Source organism: Mercenaria mercenaria, chromosome 5 (genome assembly GCF_021730395.1).
Source record: "Mercenaria mercenaria strain notata chromosome 5, MADL_Memer_1, whole genome shotgun sequence".
Taxonomy (NCBI): domain Eukaryota; kingdom Metazoa; phylum Mollusca; class Bivalvia; order Venerida; family Veneridae; genus Mercenaria; species Mercenaria mercenaria.
In genome coordinates this window covers 26,339,154-26,358,879 of record NC_069365.1, presented here as the reverse complement: position 1 = coordinate 26,358,879, position 19,726 = coordinate 26,339,154, and the positions used below count along the sequence as shown (strand labels likewise).

At 36.1% G+C, this 19,726-nt stretch overlaps 1 protein-coding gene across 6 annotated transcripts; it reads left to right on the top strand.

Moving 5' to 3' along the window:
* Positions 1 to 5,201: 5,201 nt before the first annotated feature.
* Positions 5,202 to 19,659, top strand: LOC123558254 (rho-associated protein kinase 2-like). Of its 6 annotated transcripts, XM_053542996.1 has the most exons (10): positions 5,206 to 5,309; positions 5,571 to 5,620; positions 6,487 to 6,557; positions 7,214 to 7,282; positions 7,766 to 7,894; positions 12,244 to 12,369; positions 13,730 to 13,855; positions 14,822 to 14,947; positions 18,623 to 18,706; positions 19,251 to 19,652. In XM_053542996.1, the coding sequence occupies exons 3-10, from the start codon at positions 6,496 to 6,498 to the stop codon at positions 19,537 to 19,539; spliced, it is 1,011 nt and encodes a 336-aa protein (XP_053398971.1). In that variant the 5' UTR covers positions 5,206 to 5,309; positions 5,571 to 5,620; positions 6,487 to 6,495; the 3' UTR covers positions 19,540 to 19,652. The 6 variants fall into 6 exon arrangements, with proteins under 6 accessions (XP_053398973.1, XP_053398970.1, XP_053398975.1 ...); XM_053542998.1 differs by lacking the exon at positions 5,571 to 5,620 and having other exon boundaries at positions 5,202 to 5,309; positions 19,254 to 19,654; XM_053542995.1 differs by lacking the exon at positions 5,571 to 5,620 and having other exon boundaries at positions 5,202 to 5,309; positions 19,251 to 19,651.
* Positions 19,660 to 19,726: the final 67 nt, after the last annotated feature.

Genomic DNA, 19,726 nt, shown 5'->3' with positions numbered 1-19,726 from the left:
CTTACAGTGTTATTTATTTTAACCCTGTCAATAATAACATAACGTGTTTCGATTATGTCATCTTGTATTTAAAACCGGGTTATTCCTTCAGCCAAGCCGACACTTCGTGTACAAAATCTCCTACCCTCCTAGCCCCAATACTAAAAATAATTCTGCTGCCGTGTTACATATTTCCAGCGTCAACTCACCAGGTCATGCCACATACTGCCGCGACGATATATAGTGCGTTTTGTGGATGTAGACAATCTATCATGCCAAGAGTTTCAAACCTTTCAACCAAGCATGTGCAGGTTTCGTTATTGATTCTGTTGACTTTCAACAATTAAAAAGACATCTATTTACTGAATATCAAAATCTTTCAATTATTATGCATTAAGTACAAATTTACAGTAAACACGCGTGCTATTTGATTTTACTGCAAAATATCAGCATTCTGAAATTATGAAAGCTTGAAAATATCATTGAAGAGACTAGTTTAATTGACAGTGGTAACTTTTGTTCTCATCGTGGCTAATGTAGTATAAGGACGACTTTGCGGTGATGGGGCGGGAAAAGCTGCCCGGCGCGGATCTGTACCGCAAAACCATTAAAAAATTTATGGAAAAATCTAACACGACTAGAAAATAACCTACATACAAGTAGAGCAAAATCTACCTCCGGTTATTCTGCAATAAACCACTTGCGTGCAGTGACGTCATCCGATCCAGGTGCGTAGTACGGTCGTAAAAAGTAGTTACCATTTTTTCTAACACTGTTGATAGTTTGATACTAGCATGTCGTGTTGGAATCGAAATAATAAGTTCCTACGTTTGATTTATTGTAGAATAACACCAGTTTTTCGTTCTTATGCGAAACAATATATTACGAAGGCCTACGGCCTTGGTGATATGTTCTTACGCATAAGAACTCAAAACACGGGTTATTCTACGATAAACCACGATTGGGAATTATTATTTCTTAAATAAACCATGGACGTACCGACCTTATGACATGAACACCAAGGAATAGTGCTCCACAGAGTTACAGACATGGGACGTTGTGCCAAAACACACGTCAAATACGTAACTTCACTTCCGTTTCCTTGTATACATTGTTAGATAAACTCCGCTGAAGAAGGCCGAAAGGTCGAAATCTCCGGCTACTGCATTTAAGCGTTTTAATTATATATATATCTTCGAGAATATGTATATTCTCGAGCATCATGATGTTATATTCCCGTATTTCGTTAAAACATAATAATCATGATAATTGAGTATTTCATTTCGCTGATACGTATAAATACCTCAAGAAATAGTTGCATTATTGTTTGATTGTTAATTTCACTGACTGCGTCGTCTGGAAAATATCTGTCGGTTTGCGCCCGGGAAAGATGACGCTATGGTCCAGGTTGAAGACAACTGATGATAATGATAGGAAGACAGAGAAAATTTACATGTGTCGTACAAACTTTATTCTTTCAAAGTTGCAGAAGTCATATAAAAGTGCATATAAACCTAACTGTAAAATTATCTTTTCATAATGTACATAATTTTTGCAAAGCTGAATAAGACAACGCATGCAAACGTAAGTGCTTTTAATGTTTGTAGTAATGTACATATAAAATTTTAAAGAATAAAACATATAGAATTTAATAAACGATAATTCCTTTTTTAGCTCATCTGCGCACGAAGTGTTCATGATTAGCTATTGTGATCACGCTGTATCCGTCGTTCGTGCGTGTGCGTGTGTCAATAATTTTGTTTAAACGACTTCTCCTCCAAAACCATTGAAAGGATTTTCATGAAACTTAGCCTGGTCAATCTTTTACCAAACCTTAGTGCTATTTAGTAAAAACATTGCCGCCAGACGGCATGGTCATTTTTATTAACAGCTGCTTTTAAAGTGACAGACAGTTCTGTCTCGCGCGCTTTTTACATTCAATGAATGTGTACATTGTATCCTTCGTATAGTATCTCATATTGTACAATCGCTGAAGACAGATTATCCCTGAGTGAATATTAATTAAAAAATATTACATATATGTCTTTGATTCTCACGACAGGTCATACTGCAAATCATACTGATTGAATTTTAACTGAATGTTCTTTTGTTTTGTTCACTCTCGCATTGCTATGCATGTTTAGTATATTTTGTTCTTATAGCGATGAACTGTACATGTTCAAGTTATATCATCTCCTCCAAAAGCACCAAATGGATTTTGATGAAAATTACCAATAATAATCACTGGGAGGTCCTCTTCCAATGTTGTTTAAATGGTTCCGGTTCATTAAGCATATGGTTCACCACGGTTAATAATAGGTTTTTAGCTATCAAACTTCAAAAATTTTCTTCTCTAAAGCTACAATAGCTTGAGCTTTGATATTTGGCGAGTGATCTAAAGGTTTGACTCTCCAACATAATTATTCAGATTATTGCGCTACGGTAAAAAATGGCCACGCCCTGTGTGTGACATGTACTAACTATAGGATATTATATAAGAAACTCTGAATCCGTAAAAGCTAGAGCGTGTGATATCAGGGATTGACTGCCTATCGTTATTTTTATTGCCCTAGGTTCAAAACTGTGTTATTAACCTTATTACTCATCGCAAAGTATATGTACATATATGGTATACATTATCGGAGGGATACACTGAGAACTACTTTTCTTTAGAAAAGCGTGGAACCGTTCGATATTCATCCTTTTCCAACATGGAAGCTAACGAAGGAGGTAGGCGTGCTGACGCCGTCCTAAAAAATTAAGAAGTTAAATCGTTTCAACATAATTAAAGTGTTTATAAATTTACAAATTGTTTCCAAAAACAATTTTTCATTTTAGAAGTAAATAAAGATAAAAATATAAATATAAACATTAGAATAAGAAATAAGTAATTTGGATTTTTCTGATCGCCTAGTGGTACTAGTGAAACTTTCTTAATTAGGAGTTTATCAAATTGTTCTATTTTCTAAACTTGATTGACCGATCGATCAATCGATTGTTTGATTGATTGGTTCATTCATTCATAGTTGCTTGTCGGTTTGGTCTATTAACAGAGTTGCAGATCAATGGACTGATCGACTGGTTGGATGGTTCCCTATTTGATTGTTGTTTCAATCGATCTTTCGTTGATTGATTTCGTTGATTAATCATCAACTTAGGTTAAAAGCAATATGCGGATAGAGCTAATCAAGACAGATTTTTTTACAACCAAACAGTTTTAACACTACAACAAGCAACACATTTGGTCTATAGAAGGTTGAAAATATAATGTTCTAAACCCCGCAAGCTTTGCGGAGCCACTAATCGTCCATGAAGGGAACCCATTTCCGGTGTTTATTTCTGGAGTCAGCAGACAACAAGACAAATGCTGGGAAAACAAGGCTCTGAACGGTGTTTGGGACCTAAGCAGAACCCCTGTCAATGTCAGTAACCTTAAGCAGAATGTAGTAGAAAAAAACAACCCAAACACGAAAAACTATTACAATTTTAATATAACGACGTTTCGCCGAAAGGCTTCATCAGGGTTTGGAGATTGACGCGTTTAAACAAATGATACGTGTGCCATTTTTGTTGTTTTATCACCAAAACTGACCAAAATATGTTTGATTATCATCTATATGGTTGTCCTTTTCAAAAATAAACGGTTGCCATGGAAACTGAAATCAAGTTTTTTCATAGGAACTTTTTTTTTATTTTGAAAGAGTTGGTCCTGCCGAATAAGTTAGTACCTATGAAAAAAGTTTAGGGGATGTGGGTGCATGGTAGACCTTATTGGCCCCCGTAATATATTACGTGTGCGCGTATAAGCTATTATGTGCGCACGTAGTAACTCTGTGTTAACCTTAACGTCACAGCGACACAGTTATAGGTCATATGGCGATTTTTAAGCCTAGACCTTAGTTGTCCATTTGTATATTTATTCATTTATGAGCGGGCACCTATAGTCCGCAAGTTAAATGAATGGTAAATGGCTCCCTCACCTGAAGAGTTCTACACCACAGAAGTGAAGAACGAATGATTCGAATCAACGACCTTAACTACTCGAACACGTTATCCTTTACATTATAACTAATACGATCACGCACAATTGTAAAGAACATCACTTTCACCTCTGTGCCGACTTAATGTTTTCGTAAATATTGCATAAAACCTTTTACAGATAGTGTGGATCAAACGGTAGTCTAGAGTACAGAGAGGGGCGATGAACAAAATGTAGCAATTTTAAAAGTAACAAAAACTAATGATCTGAAGAAATGCAGGAGTTCCTAAAATTTAATCAAGGAAAGAGAAAGAAATAGATATAGAAAACATATTAAGTAACTGAATGAGTTTTAATCAACTGTAGTTAACTACAAAAGCGCCAGAGATTTGTAAACGCATTAGTTTTGTTATAAAATGGAGTTGAAAAAAAGATGAGAACCTGCAGAGTATGAGAAATTTTAAATATAAATATTGGCACACCTGAATAGTCGTGGTGTTTTGACATTCCGCACTTTACGTGTTAGATGTAGGAAAAGGAAACGTGTGGTATAATACTAGCGCACATTTCTCTTGTGTGCCTTGATTATGCGATTTACATTGTATACTGTAAACATACACTCTGCTGTCTTTCTGTCATAGCAACTATTTGAGATATTTTAAGGGTTTAGTTTCTCTGTGCATAAAACGTGTGACCTTTCGTGCCGTGTAACCAGATCTACTAAAGCCCGTGACGGCCGTGACGACCGTGAAAATGTCATCACGGAAAATATATTTTTGTCACGGGGTCTGTCAAGGGTTTTGATGTTTGTATTGTTTTTGCCGCTTAAACTCATGGGCAATTCATGCTATCTAGATTCATAGGAATTTCCTAACGCCATTGTTGATGGCTTTATAAAAAGTGGATATATTTATATTTAATCTAGATGTGACGACTGAATTTCATTTTGACGCACACATTACTACCATATAACAGCATAAAGCCAAAATGCTGCTACTATCTAAATTATCATGTATACGGGGTATACTAACCCCGCACCCAACCTCCATCTGCCTACTTCTGCTTGTACAAGTGATCATTCAATTATAAGACTAGATTTAATTTAGTAAATCGGTCGTAAAATAGTATATAAAAAGGTCAGTCGAAGAAATGGTAGAACTACAAAGTAATGAACAACTACATTGTCGCTATCGGTGGTATGTAATCTTTACGTCGATATTGATATAAAATGTTAAAACCGAAAGAGGAAGTAAATTGTACTACATAATTTATATTATGTTTGATTTCCTGTATTATTGGTGACTCAGTTTTCTTTTTAAAATATTGCTTTCTTTGAGCTACATTTATTCAGGTAGGATTGAGTTGTTTTTATTATCACGAATACTTCTTACTAACTTTGGCTATAAATCTTTATTCATCTACAATGTAGGTTACATTTGACAATACAGAAAAGTAACGTTGAACTGTAAGGTACTTGAAAAAAAACTCCTTAAAGTGACTATTGTTAGTTAGAATGTGTCTCTTCCCATTTTCATTTTTTATTATGTTTCTGTATGAGAGGATTTATCATTCATATTTGACTTTATGAGGTAAGTGTATTTTATACTTACAGCCTTAGAAACTACAACAACAACCAATATAACAACAACAACCAAAAATATAGTTAAGTATAAAGGAATGTATTTTATGCCTTCGAACTTTGCTTGTACTTTTACATCATTCACATCATTTTCATTTTTTAACAAAACAATTATATTCATAGAACGTGTGACGCCGCAAGCCGTTGATCTGTTTCGGGCTGCAAAACCATCTTCGATCACAATGCGCTAGGTTGGTCAATGCTTGACTGTTCCGTCTACGTGACTTTTCCTTGACTTTTTTGTAAACTGAGTGAAAGTTAAATTGCTAATTTTCAGAATCTACCTTGCCAGTTTATGACCATTCGACATAGCACGAGAGGTAATTTGACAAAGAGTTGAATTAAATGTAAAGTGCGATTTATCATAGTGCCACCGCTATTGAAAGGGGCATCCATTTTGGGTTATGTTACACCTTTGTCTTGAGCATACATCTTCTTTGATTCTTTAAATAAATGAACGATCCAAGTAGATTTCGATCATCAAAGGCCCTATTCCCGAGAGGGATGGCTTCACCACTGACAACAATATACGGCATATCATAAGCTGAATTATGATGATCACTAAATCATGATTGACAACAAAGACATGATTAAAAACAAAACATGCATGCCATGGCATATATGAATTGATATTGTTTTGACAACGTCAGGAAATTGCATTGAACTACTGATACTTAATTCTGCTACTCTTCTACATAGAAATGTAGAATAGCTATTAATATATTCTGAAACGTTTGATCTATAGGACATCTTTCTGTGTATGTATAGGGCTTTATTTATATAACAAAAGCAATATTTGAAACCTTCTATTTAAATCAAATTTGACTCTGGTGACAGTCGCATAGTTGTAGTTTTTTTATCCATCAAATGTATGTACATTGTATTCCAGGAACCGGGTATGGAATGTTTGGGAAAATCGACGTCTCTTGAACACGGCAAAAACTATTTCAACAATTTAGAGTACGTTTATTACATTGATTACGGATCTCTTATACTGCTAAATATTTAAAATCAAAATTACCATTCTCTCTTGCTTAACAGTGTAAAAGTGAATTGACTTAGTTGTTTTACTAAGTAAAGTCATGTAATAAAAGTCCTGTAGTTAACAATTTATTGAACTTGTTTAATATTAAATATTTTCTCACCAGAGACTCATACAATTTTAGCTTGTACATTAAAATCGGTGCTGAAACTTTACTCTAACTCATGTGGATTCAATCTGTCCTTCTCATAAGTTAATTTAGCCATATCAAAAGGTAGTTACTTCATAACACGTATCTTAAAATAACCTTATACAAATACATCTGATTCAATAATTGCCATTGATGAGTAATGCATTTAAACCAAACTTGATATTGTACATTTGTTACATCTATGCTGCCTGTGATGAATGCATCTTTAGTTTCTGAGACCATTAACATGATGTATACTGGGACATGTAATTTATTAAACGTTTATTGAGCCATAAAAAACTTATCAAATTAAAAACATTATTTAACTCGCCACCCACCCATTTTATACGATCTTTAGTGCCGCATGTATTTTAATGAATCAAAACAACAAATTTAAGTACCAATAACAATGAAAAATATTCCACTTCTGTCTTATTTAAATAGCGACCAAGAAGACTCAGATGATACGGACACAACAGACACTGATACAGAAGAAGATCAAGAATGCTTACGGTAAAATGAAATAAGTATTAGTTCATGTAATATTTAAGATGTTGGCTGTGTCATGGCTTTCTGTATTATCAACATTTGAGGCTTGTTCATATACACAAGTGTAGGGATTTGATTCGATGGGGCTGCGGTCTTGGGAGCGTGTTATTTTCTATTGAATTTGTGGAGATTGTTTTGTAAAAAGATCCGACGCCGCATTTATTCTAACTGGCCGTTTTTCATTATTTGTGTAAATTCATGTTGATAGCGTGTATTTGTTACTCCGATTCTACATTCTAAGAACTGGTGTATATTAGCAAAGGACCTACTGAACTAGATATATAGCTGCTTTCGAACTTAGGCAGTTATATTCAAAGATAATTCTTATCTGTAACGTATCTGCCGTCACTGTTATATTAACGTTCAAGGTTAACCTTGTCGGTTTACTAAATTTAACAAAGAATAGACAGTTTCACGAACGTTAAAAATGATGTACTGTTATTGCAGACTGGACGAAAACCTTAGTAATAAAGGACAGACTAATGTGCAGACAGAACTCACCGCAGAGCAATTCATTAAAGAGTTAAATTATGAACTGGAAGAACTAAAAAAGGAGAAAACTAACTTATATCAAAAGTAAGTACCTTTCCGCAAACACAATGCCTGAATACAAACATTAACACTTCGTTTACTGATTTTCAATTTTAGCACAAATGTTGTCGTGATGGATGTGGCATAAAACGTAAATCTGTGTCATACATATCATTTTAGAAAATAAGAAACGTTATAATTTGTCTGTACTTCTAGAGGTCTACTTGTTCGTAACCTTTGTGGAATCACTTCACACATACTAATTTTCACGCGGATACTTGATATTACAAAACGGCATTGGAACATCGGGTCATCAATACTAAATTCTTGTTGGTTGAACTTTCTGTGCCATGCTACTGATACCTATATTTCAACTGTTTTAAAACTGGAACTAAATATGTTTGTCAATGTTGCGTTAATAGATAAAAGGTTAGTATAGATTTCACCAAAGCACAGAATTCCTCCAAAAAAGCCATAGAGCCATACATCGCATAGTAGTCTTATAACAAAAAGAAGCTGTTACTGTAACGGAAAATATTGTAGACGGTTTGCTTCATAAATCCCACAACAAGTACATTTTAATTACATATGCAAAATACAGAATAAAATAAAGGTGGTGCGTGTCGGGGGATACGGGATAGATAAAAAGGTCGGGTGTTGATTTTGTTTGTTTGTTTTGGGTTTAACGCCGTTTTTCAACAGTATTTCAGTCCTGCAACGGCGGGCGTCATATTGGCTGTAATTTGCGTGGTGATGTGGTCTGTTAAAGTGCGCCAGTTACGGCCCATACACCTCCGACTTCAGCACTAAGGGTTATTTTAGGGTTACCTCTCCCTTAGCCTTTCTCTAAAAAGGGTGATCCGCAAGGCAGCGGAGCTAGTTGACCCATAGCTGGGGCAAGGTTATTGAGTGCTAGGACATATCCACACACCGGTGGGCCTACACACTGCAACTCTGGCGCCCTTGTTGCTCCGAGATCCCCCTCAATTTAGCCTGGGATAGTAGTTCCCAGTTGATGTGCATTGCCATGGAGAGGCATTGAGGGAGTCTTGGTAGTGCAGAGGTTTTGTACTGACAAGGCAAGATTTACGCACTCGACTTGCCCTTTTACCTACAAGTAGGCTAGCCAGCGGCAGCAGTAGATCTACAACTGTTGATCTCCACCGCACTAGACACATTTCACTACCCTGTGATGAAACATCACCAATCCACAAAGTAAAGCTTAACACCTCAGAACTAAGTTGGAATGTCAGAGACGCGGATGGAGAGAAAAGACATCATCTCTCAACATGGAAAAAGACACCTCAAAGCTTTGGAATCTGACAAAATCTTTAAATGATGAAGCAAATGAAAGCCATACCATCACTCTCGGACATCAAGGACAAACCATCACTGGCAAAGCTGCAGCAAATGTTTTCGCAAAAAGTTACGAGGCTGAAAGTAACACCAACATTCCCTCCTCTAGAAAAAAAGAAGTAAGACAAGAGGAAAGAGAAAGAACAAAAACAGCTTCTCATGATGTAATGCAGAATGACATCACAATGACAGAACTCAAAAGATCACTTAAACAATTAAAAAAGAAAAAGTCTCCAGGTCCAGATTCAATTACAAATGAAATGCTACAACATCTTGGCAATTCTGCACTGAAAACACTGCTGGACATATACAATCTAAGCTGGAGCCAAGGTCAGGTACCACAATGCTGGAAGGAAGCTATCATGATTCCTATATTGAAGAAAGGAAAGAACAAGTCAAAAGCCGCAAGCTATCGACCTATCAGTCTAACAAGCAGCTGTTGTAAACTGTTAGAACGTATCATTAACAAGCGGATGCAAGTCTACCTAGAATCAGAGAACATCATCGGACAAGAACAAGCTGGCTTTAGACAATTTAAGAGCACAGAAGACCAGACAACACATCTATCACAGGTCATTGAAGATGCCTTCCAAGCTAAAAAAGTAACACTCACTGTCTTTATTGACTTACAAAAGGCCTTTGATAAAGTATGGAAAGATGGACTCCTTGTAAAACTGCTAAGAAGTGACATCACTGGCAGAATGTACTCATGGATCAAGTCTTACCTGTACAACAGAAGAGCCAGAGTCTTTACAAACGGACAATACGGAAAAAAGGTTCTTCTGAAACAAGGAGTCCCACAAGGAGGAGTACTACCACCAACTTTATTCATCCTCTACATGAATGATATTGTCCCAGAGCTACCGAAAGGAGTACATGCAGCCTTGTATGCAGACGATCTTGTCCTCTGGTGCTCGGAAGAATATGCAACCACCGCACAACACAGAATACAATCTGCCTTAGACATGATAGTGGGATGGGCTGATCAATGGTGTGTTACCATCAACAGAGAAAAAACTACTGGTACTCTCTTCTCACTATCAACAAAGCAACAATCTATACATCTGAAACTAGACAACACACCACTAAAAATGGAAGATCAACAGACATATCTTGGTGTTACTTTCGACAAAAGAATGACATGGAAGCAACATATAACATCCGCTGAATCAATGGCTAGAAGAAAGCTTAACATCATGAGGAAATTGGCAGGAACAAAATGGGGCGCTAATGAAAAAATACTGAAAACAGTCTACCAAGGAAATGTACGCCCACACCTAGAATACGGGTCAAGTTCATGGTTAACAGCTGCTAAAACACACCACCAGACCTTAGACAAAGTGCAGAATCAGGCATTACGTATTATCACTGGTGCCATGAAATCAACACCAATAAAACAAATGGAAGAAATAACAAACATACCACCACTAAACAAGAGACGAGAATGCAAAACCATGATACAGGCTACAAAATACCAGTGCACTCAAGAACATCCAATGAACTGTAGGCTAAAACAACTTTCATCAGGCAGACTTAAAAGATCAAGTTTTGTTTTGGAAGCCAAGACCTTACAGAGAAAACACCAAGAAATTATCCCGAAACAAGTAAAACCGATAGCTTTTTCTGCCAATGATCTCCTATGTAGTGATGACAATCTAAGAAACAATATCATTCGAACAACAGTACCAGACATCACATCCAAACATGAACAATCAAACACTGTGAAGAAAACTCTTACCAACAATATGCTTGAAGATCAGTACCCTACCGAAACTTGGATAAGAGTATTTACTGATGGATCAGCCACCAATGCTACCAAGAACGGAGGAGCTGGCATATTTATACAATATCCCAACGGTAAACAACAGTATGAGGCTATACCAACAGGCTTACACTGTTCTAACTTCAAAGCCGAAGAAGAAGCCATCATTCATGCTGCAAACATCATATCAAACAATGTCAACAACAATACTCCAGTCGTTATTCTTACAGATGCACTCTCTGTATTACAGACACTCAGTAATTACCAGCTACCAAGTGTGGAGCAAGCAATATCCAACATCAACAGCTCCACAACAGTGCTACAGTGGATACCATCGCATTGTGGCATCTACGGCAATGAACAAGCCGATCTATTAGCAAAACAAGGCGCAGAACAACAACAGGAAGAAAATCCAGTCTGCCTAGATGAGATGAAAACTATCATTAAATCTCTCTTCCACAAACAACAACAACCTGACAGTTACCATCAGCTCTCACGATCTCAGCAAACCACCATATTTAGACTGAGAACAGGACACAACAAACTCAACAAACACCTCAACGGAGTAATGAAAGCTGTACCTTCAGCCATGTGTCCATGTGGTGAAGCAGAACAAGACACCGAACACATTCTGCAGACATGTAAGCGCCACCAAACCATGAGAAATCTGATATGGCCAATACAGTCCACTATACAGAAGAAACTGTACGGAACACTGGAGTCCTTACAAAAGACAACCAGATTCGTAGAGGTCGAAGACATACAAGTGTAATATGGCGAACGAGAAGAAGAAGAAGAAGCAACGGCGGGCAGTTAACCTAACCATTATTCCTGGATTCTGTACCAGTACAAACCTGTTCTCCGCAAGTAACTGCCAACTTCCCCACATGAATCAGAGGTGGAGGACTAATGATTTCAGACACAATGTCGTTTATCAAATAGTCACGGAAAACATACGCCCAGCCCGAGGATCGAACTCGCGACCCCGCGATCCGTAGACCAAACGCTCTACAGGTCGGGTGTTGAAGGACAGTGATGGAAAAGCTTCTTAAAGGCAAATTTGGGAAGGTTAAATGCAACGGCGGTCTCAGATATTGCACATTCATGTCTTTTCGATATCTTTTTTGCTTGGAATATGCAGTTTTACCCTGCTGTAATTAAGATCAAAATAAGGAGTGGTCAAAAGGTCGTTTTACATCTCATTTCTTATAATAGCCGTTACTAAGTTATCCATATTCCATCTTATCTATGTATCATATCCATATTTCTGCTACAGATTGGAATCAGTCAAAGGTATGTTGGAACAAAAATCAAAATTAGCCGCCGAAAATGAGGACACAGTCAAAGTCCTGAAGGACCAGATCGAAAAATACACTGAAGAAAACAAAAATCTTAAAACAAGGCGAGTTGCTTTTAAAATAAGTTTGAAATTCGTATTTGTAAATTGTCTTCAGTTTTCATACAAAACAAGTCATTGCAGTAGTAGAGAAACTAACGTTATACAAGAATGTATGGTTGCTTGACTTAGGACATTGAACTTTAACTACTGGTAGGTCTGCACGGACAATGCAATTAATCGTCTATGTGTTGATGTTACTGCTTAAAGATTTTTGTTTAAGTTTCATTTTGTTATTTAAATTTGCAATGTTGTATTATTCAGTCTTAATGGCAACTAAAGTACTCGACAATCTTACTGATTGTTAAAGTGCTTAATTTACATAAAGAAACATTAACACTTTGTTTATTGTATAATAGAATAGAGAAAAGTGGAAGCTTCACAGGTCGCCAAACACAACAAAAACAAAAATGTTGCAGGCTCGGTTTGATTGAGCCTGTTCATGGACGGTAGTGGAAATGCATGCTACCGTCCAATATGTCGACTTAAGCAAAAATGTTGTTGTAATGAATGTGACTTTTACTTTAAAATTATGTCATTCATATCAGTGTTATATGATATATCTGGATGTATACTCATCCCTAACCCTTGTTGAATTACTTCATACATACTAATTTTCAAGTTTATACTTGCTATTACATGTATAAAATGACAATGAAATACTAAGTCATTCATTTCTATGTTGAGACCGCCTCGGTAGCCTAGTGGTAGAGCGTCCGCTTCGAGTGCGGGAGGTCGTGGGTTCGATCCCCGGCCGCGTCATACCAAAGATGTAAAAAATGGTACTAGTAGCTTCCTCGCTTGGCGCTCAGCATTAAGAGGGTAGTACTAGGACTGGTCAGCCCGGTGTCAGTTTAATGTGACTGGGTGGGGTATCATGTCACGTGTCTACGGCGTGATATTCCAGTGAGGCAGCACTATAAAGTAGACACCGTCGTTTATATGACTGAAAAAATGTTGAAAAAGACGTTAAACCCGAACACACACACACACACACACACACACGCACACACACACACGCGCACACGCACACACACACACACACACACACACACATTTCTATGTTTCTTTGGTTGAGCTGTCTTGCAATGCTGATACCCATATTTCAGTTGTACTTTACAGGGCACAGGTATGTTTATACATTTTGAAGAATGCGAGGCAAGATATAAGAATATCTTATAAATGGCATTGCACCTTTGATTTCATTATGTTTTAAACTTGGAATATGCACAGTTTACCATGCTACCTTTAAGATCAATTTTAGCAGAGGTTAAAAGTTCTTTTATTATTTTACGTTTAATCATATCCCTAACTTTAATCGAGTTCTCATCTTATCTTTGTATTATACTCTTTATTTCTAAAACAGTCTAAGGTCAGTCAAGGATATGTTTGAACGAAAGTCAAAGTTAGCCGCCGAACATGAGGATACCATCAAAGACTTGAAAGACCAGATCGGAAAAAATTCTGAAGAAAGCAAAATACTTAAAACAAGGTAAGTCGTTTTTAAGAAAAACAATCGTATTTGTAAACTGTCTCCATTTTTTATACGAAACAGTTCATATGGAACAGAAGTAACGTTTCACAAGAATGGGTGGATGCTTGACTAAGAAAACTGAATTTTAACACTAATCCGTCCTACACTGACAATGCAGCTGATCGTCTATGAGTTGCTGTGAATGTTATATAAATAGTTCTGTTTAGGGTTCTATTTAATCTTTTACACTTACATTGATTTATTACGCAATGTTAATGGCCAAAAAATACTGAAGTAACTGTCTGTTTGCAAAAGTGAGTACATTTTCGTAAAAATAATGCCTGAAAAAAACAACAACAAAGCAAACTTGATGTTATAATAGAGGTGACATAACTTCTTTCATTCATGCTATTGTCTATAGCAAGAAATGAACAGACTCAGTCAAACCGAGTCTGCTATTATTAATCTTGGTTGCATTCTATGCTTTCAAAGGATCTTTTTACAGATATTATTATGATTTGTCTGTATTTCTAGAGTTCCACTCATCCCTAACCATTGTGGAAATACTTAATACATACTTATTATCACCCGTGTACTTGACATTGGAAAATTACATCTTAACCCTGAGTCATTCCTTTCTTAATTCGTCTTTGCTAAACGTTCTGTGCCATGTTTTTGATACCTATATGTCAATAAAATTTAAATTGGGAACAGGTGCGTGGAGACATTTTGAAGAATGCGAGGCACTATTCTGTTTCGTGTCTTTTAAGGCAATTTAGGGAAGAACCAGACATTGCACTTCCTTGTCTGAGTCATTTCATTTTCATTTAAGCTTGGAATGTGTACAGTTTCACCCTACTATTTCTAAGTTCAAGTTCAACAGGCGTCCAAACATCTTTTAATATTTCACTTCTCATCATAGCCGTAACTTACTGCTCTATTTTCTTACTTTATTTATGAATCGTATCCATATTTCTGATACAGAATGATGTCAGCCGAGGATATGTTTGAACAAAAATCAAAGATAGTCACCGAAAATGAGGATACCATCAAAGACTTGAGGAACCAGATAGGAAAAATTACTGAAGAAAACAAAAATCTTAAAAGAAAGTAAGAGACCTTAAAGATTAGTTATTGTACATTTTCCTTTACATAACAATTCTTTTCTTTAATGGAACAAATGAACGCTATACAAGAATGGTTAATTGCTTGACATAGGAAATTAAATTTCAACACTCGTGCGTATGACTAATCATCCATGATATTGTAAGCATTTTCCATATTGCTGCCATACATCTCAATTTCACAAAATCGTGCTATTTGTGGGAAAAACATGGCACTTTGTACAAATGTTATTGGGTTTTATCTGAATGATAAAACGAAAGGAAGTTACTGTAATAACAAACATGAATGGCTTGTCTGCTGCTAAAGTCCAAATATTTCTTCCCATAGTTATGTTTTATTCACTGACATATATCATACAAATGACCGTCAAAAGTAAGAACATGAAGTAATGATGATGTATTTCGTCAATCGAACCATCTTTTCATTCATTCTTACCGTTGACATTGGCAAGTAACTATACACAGAATTACAGTCATTGCAGATGATGCAACGTTTCCTCTTTGAAAAGACAGAGGCCATTAAACATCGCACCGTATTTTTCTTCATCGCGATTATTTAGCCAAATCAATTAAGCAGGCATACACAGGAGCTGATCGCACGTTATTATAATAACAAGTGTTTTTCCACTGTTTGGCAGCTGATTATCCTGATATATGAACATTTCACCTGTTAATTTAGAAAACTACCCTCTATTGAGATAAATTCCTTTAAAAACATTTCTGCATCACATATCTGTGTGTCACGCACAACATCATGTGGATAGGCTAAGGAGTGATATGTAAATGGACAGATAACCTTTCTCCTGCCCACTAGTCGTACTTCGATACAGTCGCCCTGACTACGAACGACTTGTAAGAGGTCCAATTGTAAAAGCAGCTTGAAAGTAAGAGTAAGTGGCATTAACACGAAGTTACAGTCAATTATCAAGTATACAGAGATAGATATTGTAAGGCTTTAATTAATCGTTACTCTACTTATGGCTATAAGGACAAGGTAGCGCTTTTGCATTTCCCTTTGAGTTATATAACAAAGACTGTGCACATAGTTTCAGCTGCCTTTTTCATAAAAAAACCCCTGAAAACATGAAAAATTTAAAAACAACAGTGCATATCATTTAGGTCAGATCAGGTGGAGTTATATTTTACAGAACATCATGTGATAAGAAACTGTTTTTAGAACTAACTCCTTAAACAGAAGAAGACATTATAATAAAATATCTGAATGAACTAAATTTAAAAAAAAACATTCAATGGATTTACTGAATGTACCAACGTTGTTTAAGACTGAGTAGATAAGGCTACTGTTAAAGAAACTTGGTCTAGAACTATTACCCTAAACAAAATGCTTGTATCCCGCCTTTGACTCATTCATAGGTTTTGAAACGGTAGTTGGCAGCCCATTAGAGCAGCATCTATAAATTCCAGTGAGAAGCAAGTACTCTAAAATGTATTTGTTGCATAGTCGAAAAGGTGTGCTTCAGTTACTTGTAAAATCTTTCATACATAAGTAATAACAGATTTATGAAAAGAAAACGTTTTGTTTTCGACAAAATACTTCAAAAGTAAAAATATATTGATGTCCCCCGACTTTCAGTATTTATTCCTTTACTTGCAATCTATGTGTAATGTTACTAACTATAGTAATTATGCCATGCGAATGACCCTTATACAAACAGATGACTGCTTCTTGGACCCTTAATTTTGTCTTAAATACTGACAACTGCAAATCCATTTCAATATGTTTTTAGAGAGCATACAAGTGTATTTAGTTTAAACATATTTATTCGCCAGTGATTTCAAGATATATACAGTATAATAAATTGACGAGTGGAGATTGAATTGGATACAAATTGCTTATTGGTTCGTTTCACTATACAGAATCACGGTATTTTGGTCATGACATTATGGAATTCATGCAACAGTGAGCAATTGGCTGCAATATAAACATCAAATGAATGACATTTGTCAAAACTTAACAACTTAACAATGTGAAATCAATAGATTTTTTTTTATGGAACAGAAGTAAGGAGAGCGATTGAAGCGATTGATACTGAGTGTCATTATTATAACTTGTTACCTTGCTTATCAAAACATTTTGACTTTTCTATAAATGTTTGAACAGCCGAGAAGATATTGTCATTTAGGTTGTCGTCAAACGAAGGGTTTCCTAACCATGTTACATGTACTTAGTAAAAACAAGGTAAATCAAAATAGATAAGTTAGACGAAGCCACCCCGTCACAGCGGATTTACTTTTGTTACATAGTCTCAAGTTACACCATGTAGTCGTGATAGATGTAGCTTAACTGTTAAGGGGTGCCGACGAAAGAACAATCTTTTCAAGAAATAAAAAAAAGAAATTGAACATAAATATGTACAAAAAAGAAAAAGCATATTCATCCCAATAACCTGAAAATAAAACAGGTTCGTATAGCGTTGTGTAATGTTAGAGCAACACTGTGACGTAAATGCAAAACAATTAGGTAATAAACCTAAAGACTTAAATAGGTTACAGCTATGGGAAAGTAAGTGGGACATGAAGTTTAACCCCTCAAAATACACTGTTATGAACATAACAAGGTCAAAAAACCCCTTTCAAATCAAAATACACACTCTATGGCCAAGTCTTGGAAACAGTTCCTGATGCAAAGTACCTTGGGGTCACTATATCCTCAGATCTTAATTGGAATAAACACATCAATTTAGTCACGTCCAAAGCTACCCGAACACTTAACTTCATCAAGCGAAATATCCCATGCAAAAACCCAAATGTTCGAGAAGTAGCTTATACAGCCCTAGTCAGGCCACAGCTAGAATATGCTAGCTGTGTTTGGAACACTTACACCCAACAAAACATCCACCAGATCGAAATGATTCAGCGGAGCGCAGCGCGATGGGTTAAATATGACTACCCCCTCTTACAGCAGTGTCACAAACATGCTATGTCAGCTGAGATGGCGTAACCTTGAAGATAGGAGCCACCTTATGTTCTACAAAATAGTGAATGGTTTGGTTGCTGTACCACTCCCTCCCTATGTCAGCACCCCATCCCGTCTAACAAGACATATGCATCCCCACTCCTATACTCAGGTCCTCACTCCCTGTAATTACTATAAGTACTCTTTCTTTCCAGCCATCATAGTGCTTTGGAATTCCCTTCCAGTACAACTAGTGCAAGCCCCCACCCTGAACCAGTTTAAGCAGGGTGTGACCAAACTTGCACACAATGCTTAACATGATAGACCTGTTTTTAAACTGCTTTTATCTGTAAATCCTTCATGTTTTTAACACTGTCAACTGTATTCATGCTTGTCATACATATCGTGTATTACTTTTATCCTCCTATCCAATCAACTTCTTGTACAGGCGCGCAGTTGCACATAATACTCGCAAAGAGGAGTGGTGCAGTATAAATAGATAGATAGATAAACATGTATAAATTTGGCTAAATGCAAAATTAAATTTGTAGAGTATCTTCACTACAATGTGACTTTCAGACAGTCATTTATTTTGATTTAAATTCTTGTTTTACTTGTTTTCGCTAAAATTAAACTACGTAAGACGATCCTTTAGAAGGGTACGATGTAAATAAGCAAAACGATAGCAGACATTTTCTCAGAGTCTGTTTATATTTATATATTAATTTATTTTATCTATCATAGCCTAAATAAATTAAAGGAGGAAATAAAGAGGAAGGACAAAGAAAGCGAACTTGAGAAAAACACATTAAAAGAACAATTCGAAACGTAATTATGTTTCAATATCCTAATATATGCAATATATAAAATCAGTCCAGCTTTAACCGATGTTGTTAATAAAATAATGTAGTCTCTCTATATAAATATCATAGCTGGTCACTTTTCTCATGTACTTAATAGTCTTATGTTTGCGTACTTGTACGATCGTACTTGATTATTTAAAATTCTCACAAGTAACAAATACTAGTTCTCTTTCTATTGTAGTATCAGATGACCGGTTTAGAAACCGCGCGACATTGTACATCGTTTCAATTTAATCATGAAACTGAATACGTTTGGTTTGCAAGCATAGACTGCAACCTAACATATTCGTTTTGATTTCGTCTGTTCATGAGAAATATTGACAAGCGCAAAAACTCTCACCCCTCCAGCACCGGCTTAGCCAAACCTCACTTATTGTTAAATGTCTTTAAGCAGCCTTGTATCCCTTCAAAATAATATTGCCTTGTATCTTCTAATTGATATCTATCGAGGTTGTCCACTACACTTGATTTGAATTATTTTCTACTAGTTTTTCTTTCAAATGATAAAGAAGTAATAGAGACAGGGAAAACCATCTGGAAAAAGTTATGACTGGATATGAGGAAGAAATCAAAACAAGAAAAAAGAATCAGGAGGAACAAGCCAAAGAAATTGAGAGGCTACGGCAGTTCGAGGCTGTCCATCCGGCTCTTAAAGATCAACTTGCTGAACTTGAGAATAGGCTGAGCCAATCTGAAAGTGGAAAATTTGAAACTGAAGACAAATTAATGCAAGCTGAAAATGAGAAAAGACAACTTGGAGAAGAAAAACAAAAACTACTGCTTCGGTATAAAAAATAAAACCACACTTCAGTTAATATTGCGTACTAGATCTACATGAAACATAGGCAAAATGTTTGGCTGTATGCAGTCACTATAAGACTTAATACGGGGTCATCTTTGGTTACCAATATTTTATAAGGTCAAGTATAGGAAAACAACTTGAAAGGCTCATATTATCTGCCTTGTTAGAATCGATAAGTACACA

Bases quoted from the DNA above. Each gene is read 5' to 3' on its own strand.
- LOC123558254 (XM_053542996.1), top strand. From the start codon at position 6,496: ATGGAATGTTTGGGAAAATCGACGTCTCTTGAACACGGCAAAAACTAT. The intron at 7,283-7,765 runs GTAAAATGAAAT...CTGTTATTGCAG, and splicing joins GAAGATCAAGAATGCTTACG to ACTGGACGAAAACCTTAGTA. The intron at 13,856-14,821 runs GTAAGTCGTTTT...TTTCTGATACAG, and splicing joins AGCAAAATACTTAAAACAAG to AATGATGTCAGCCGAGGATA.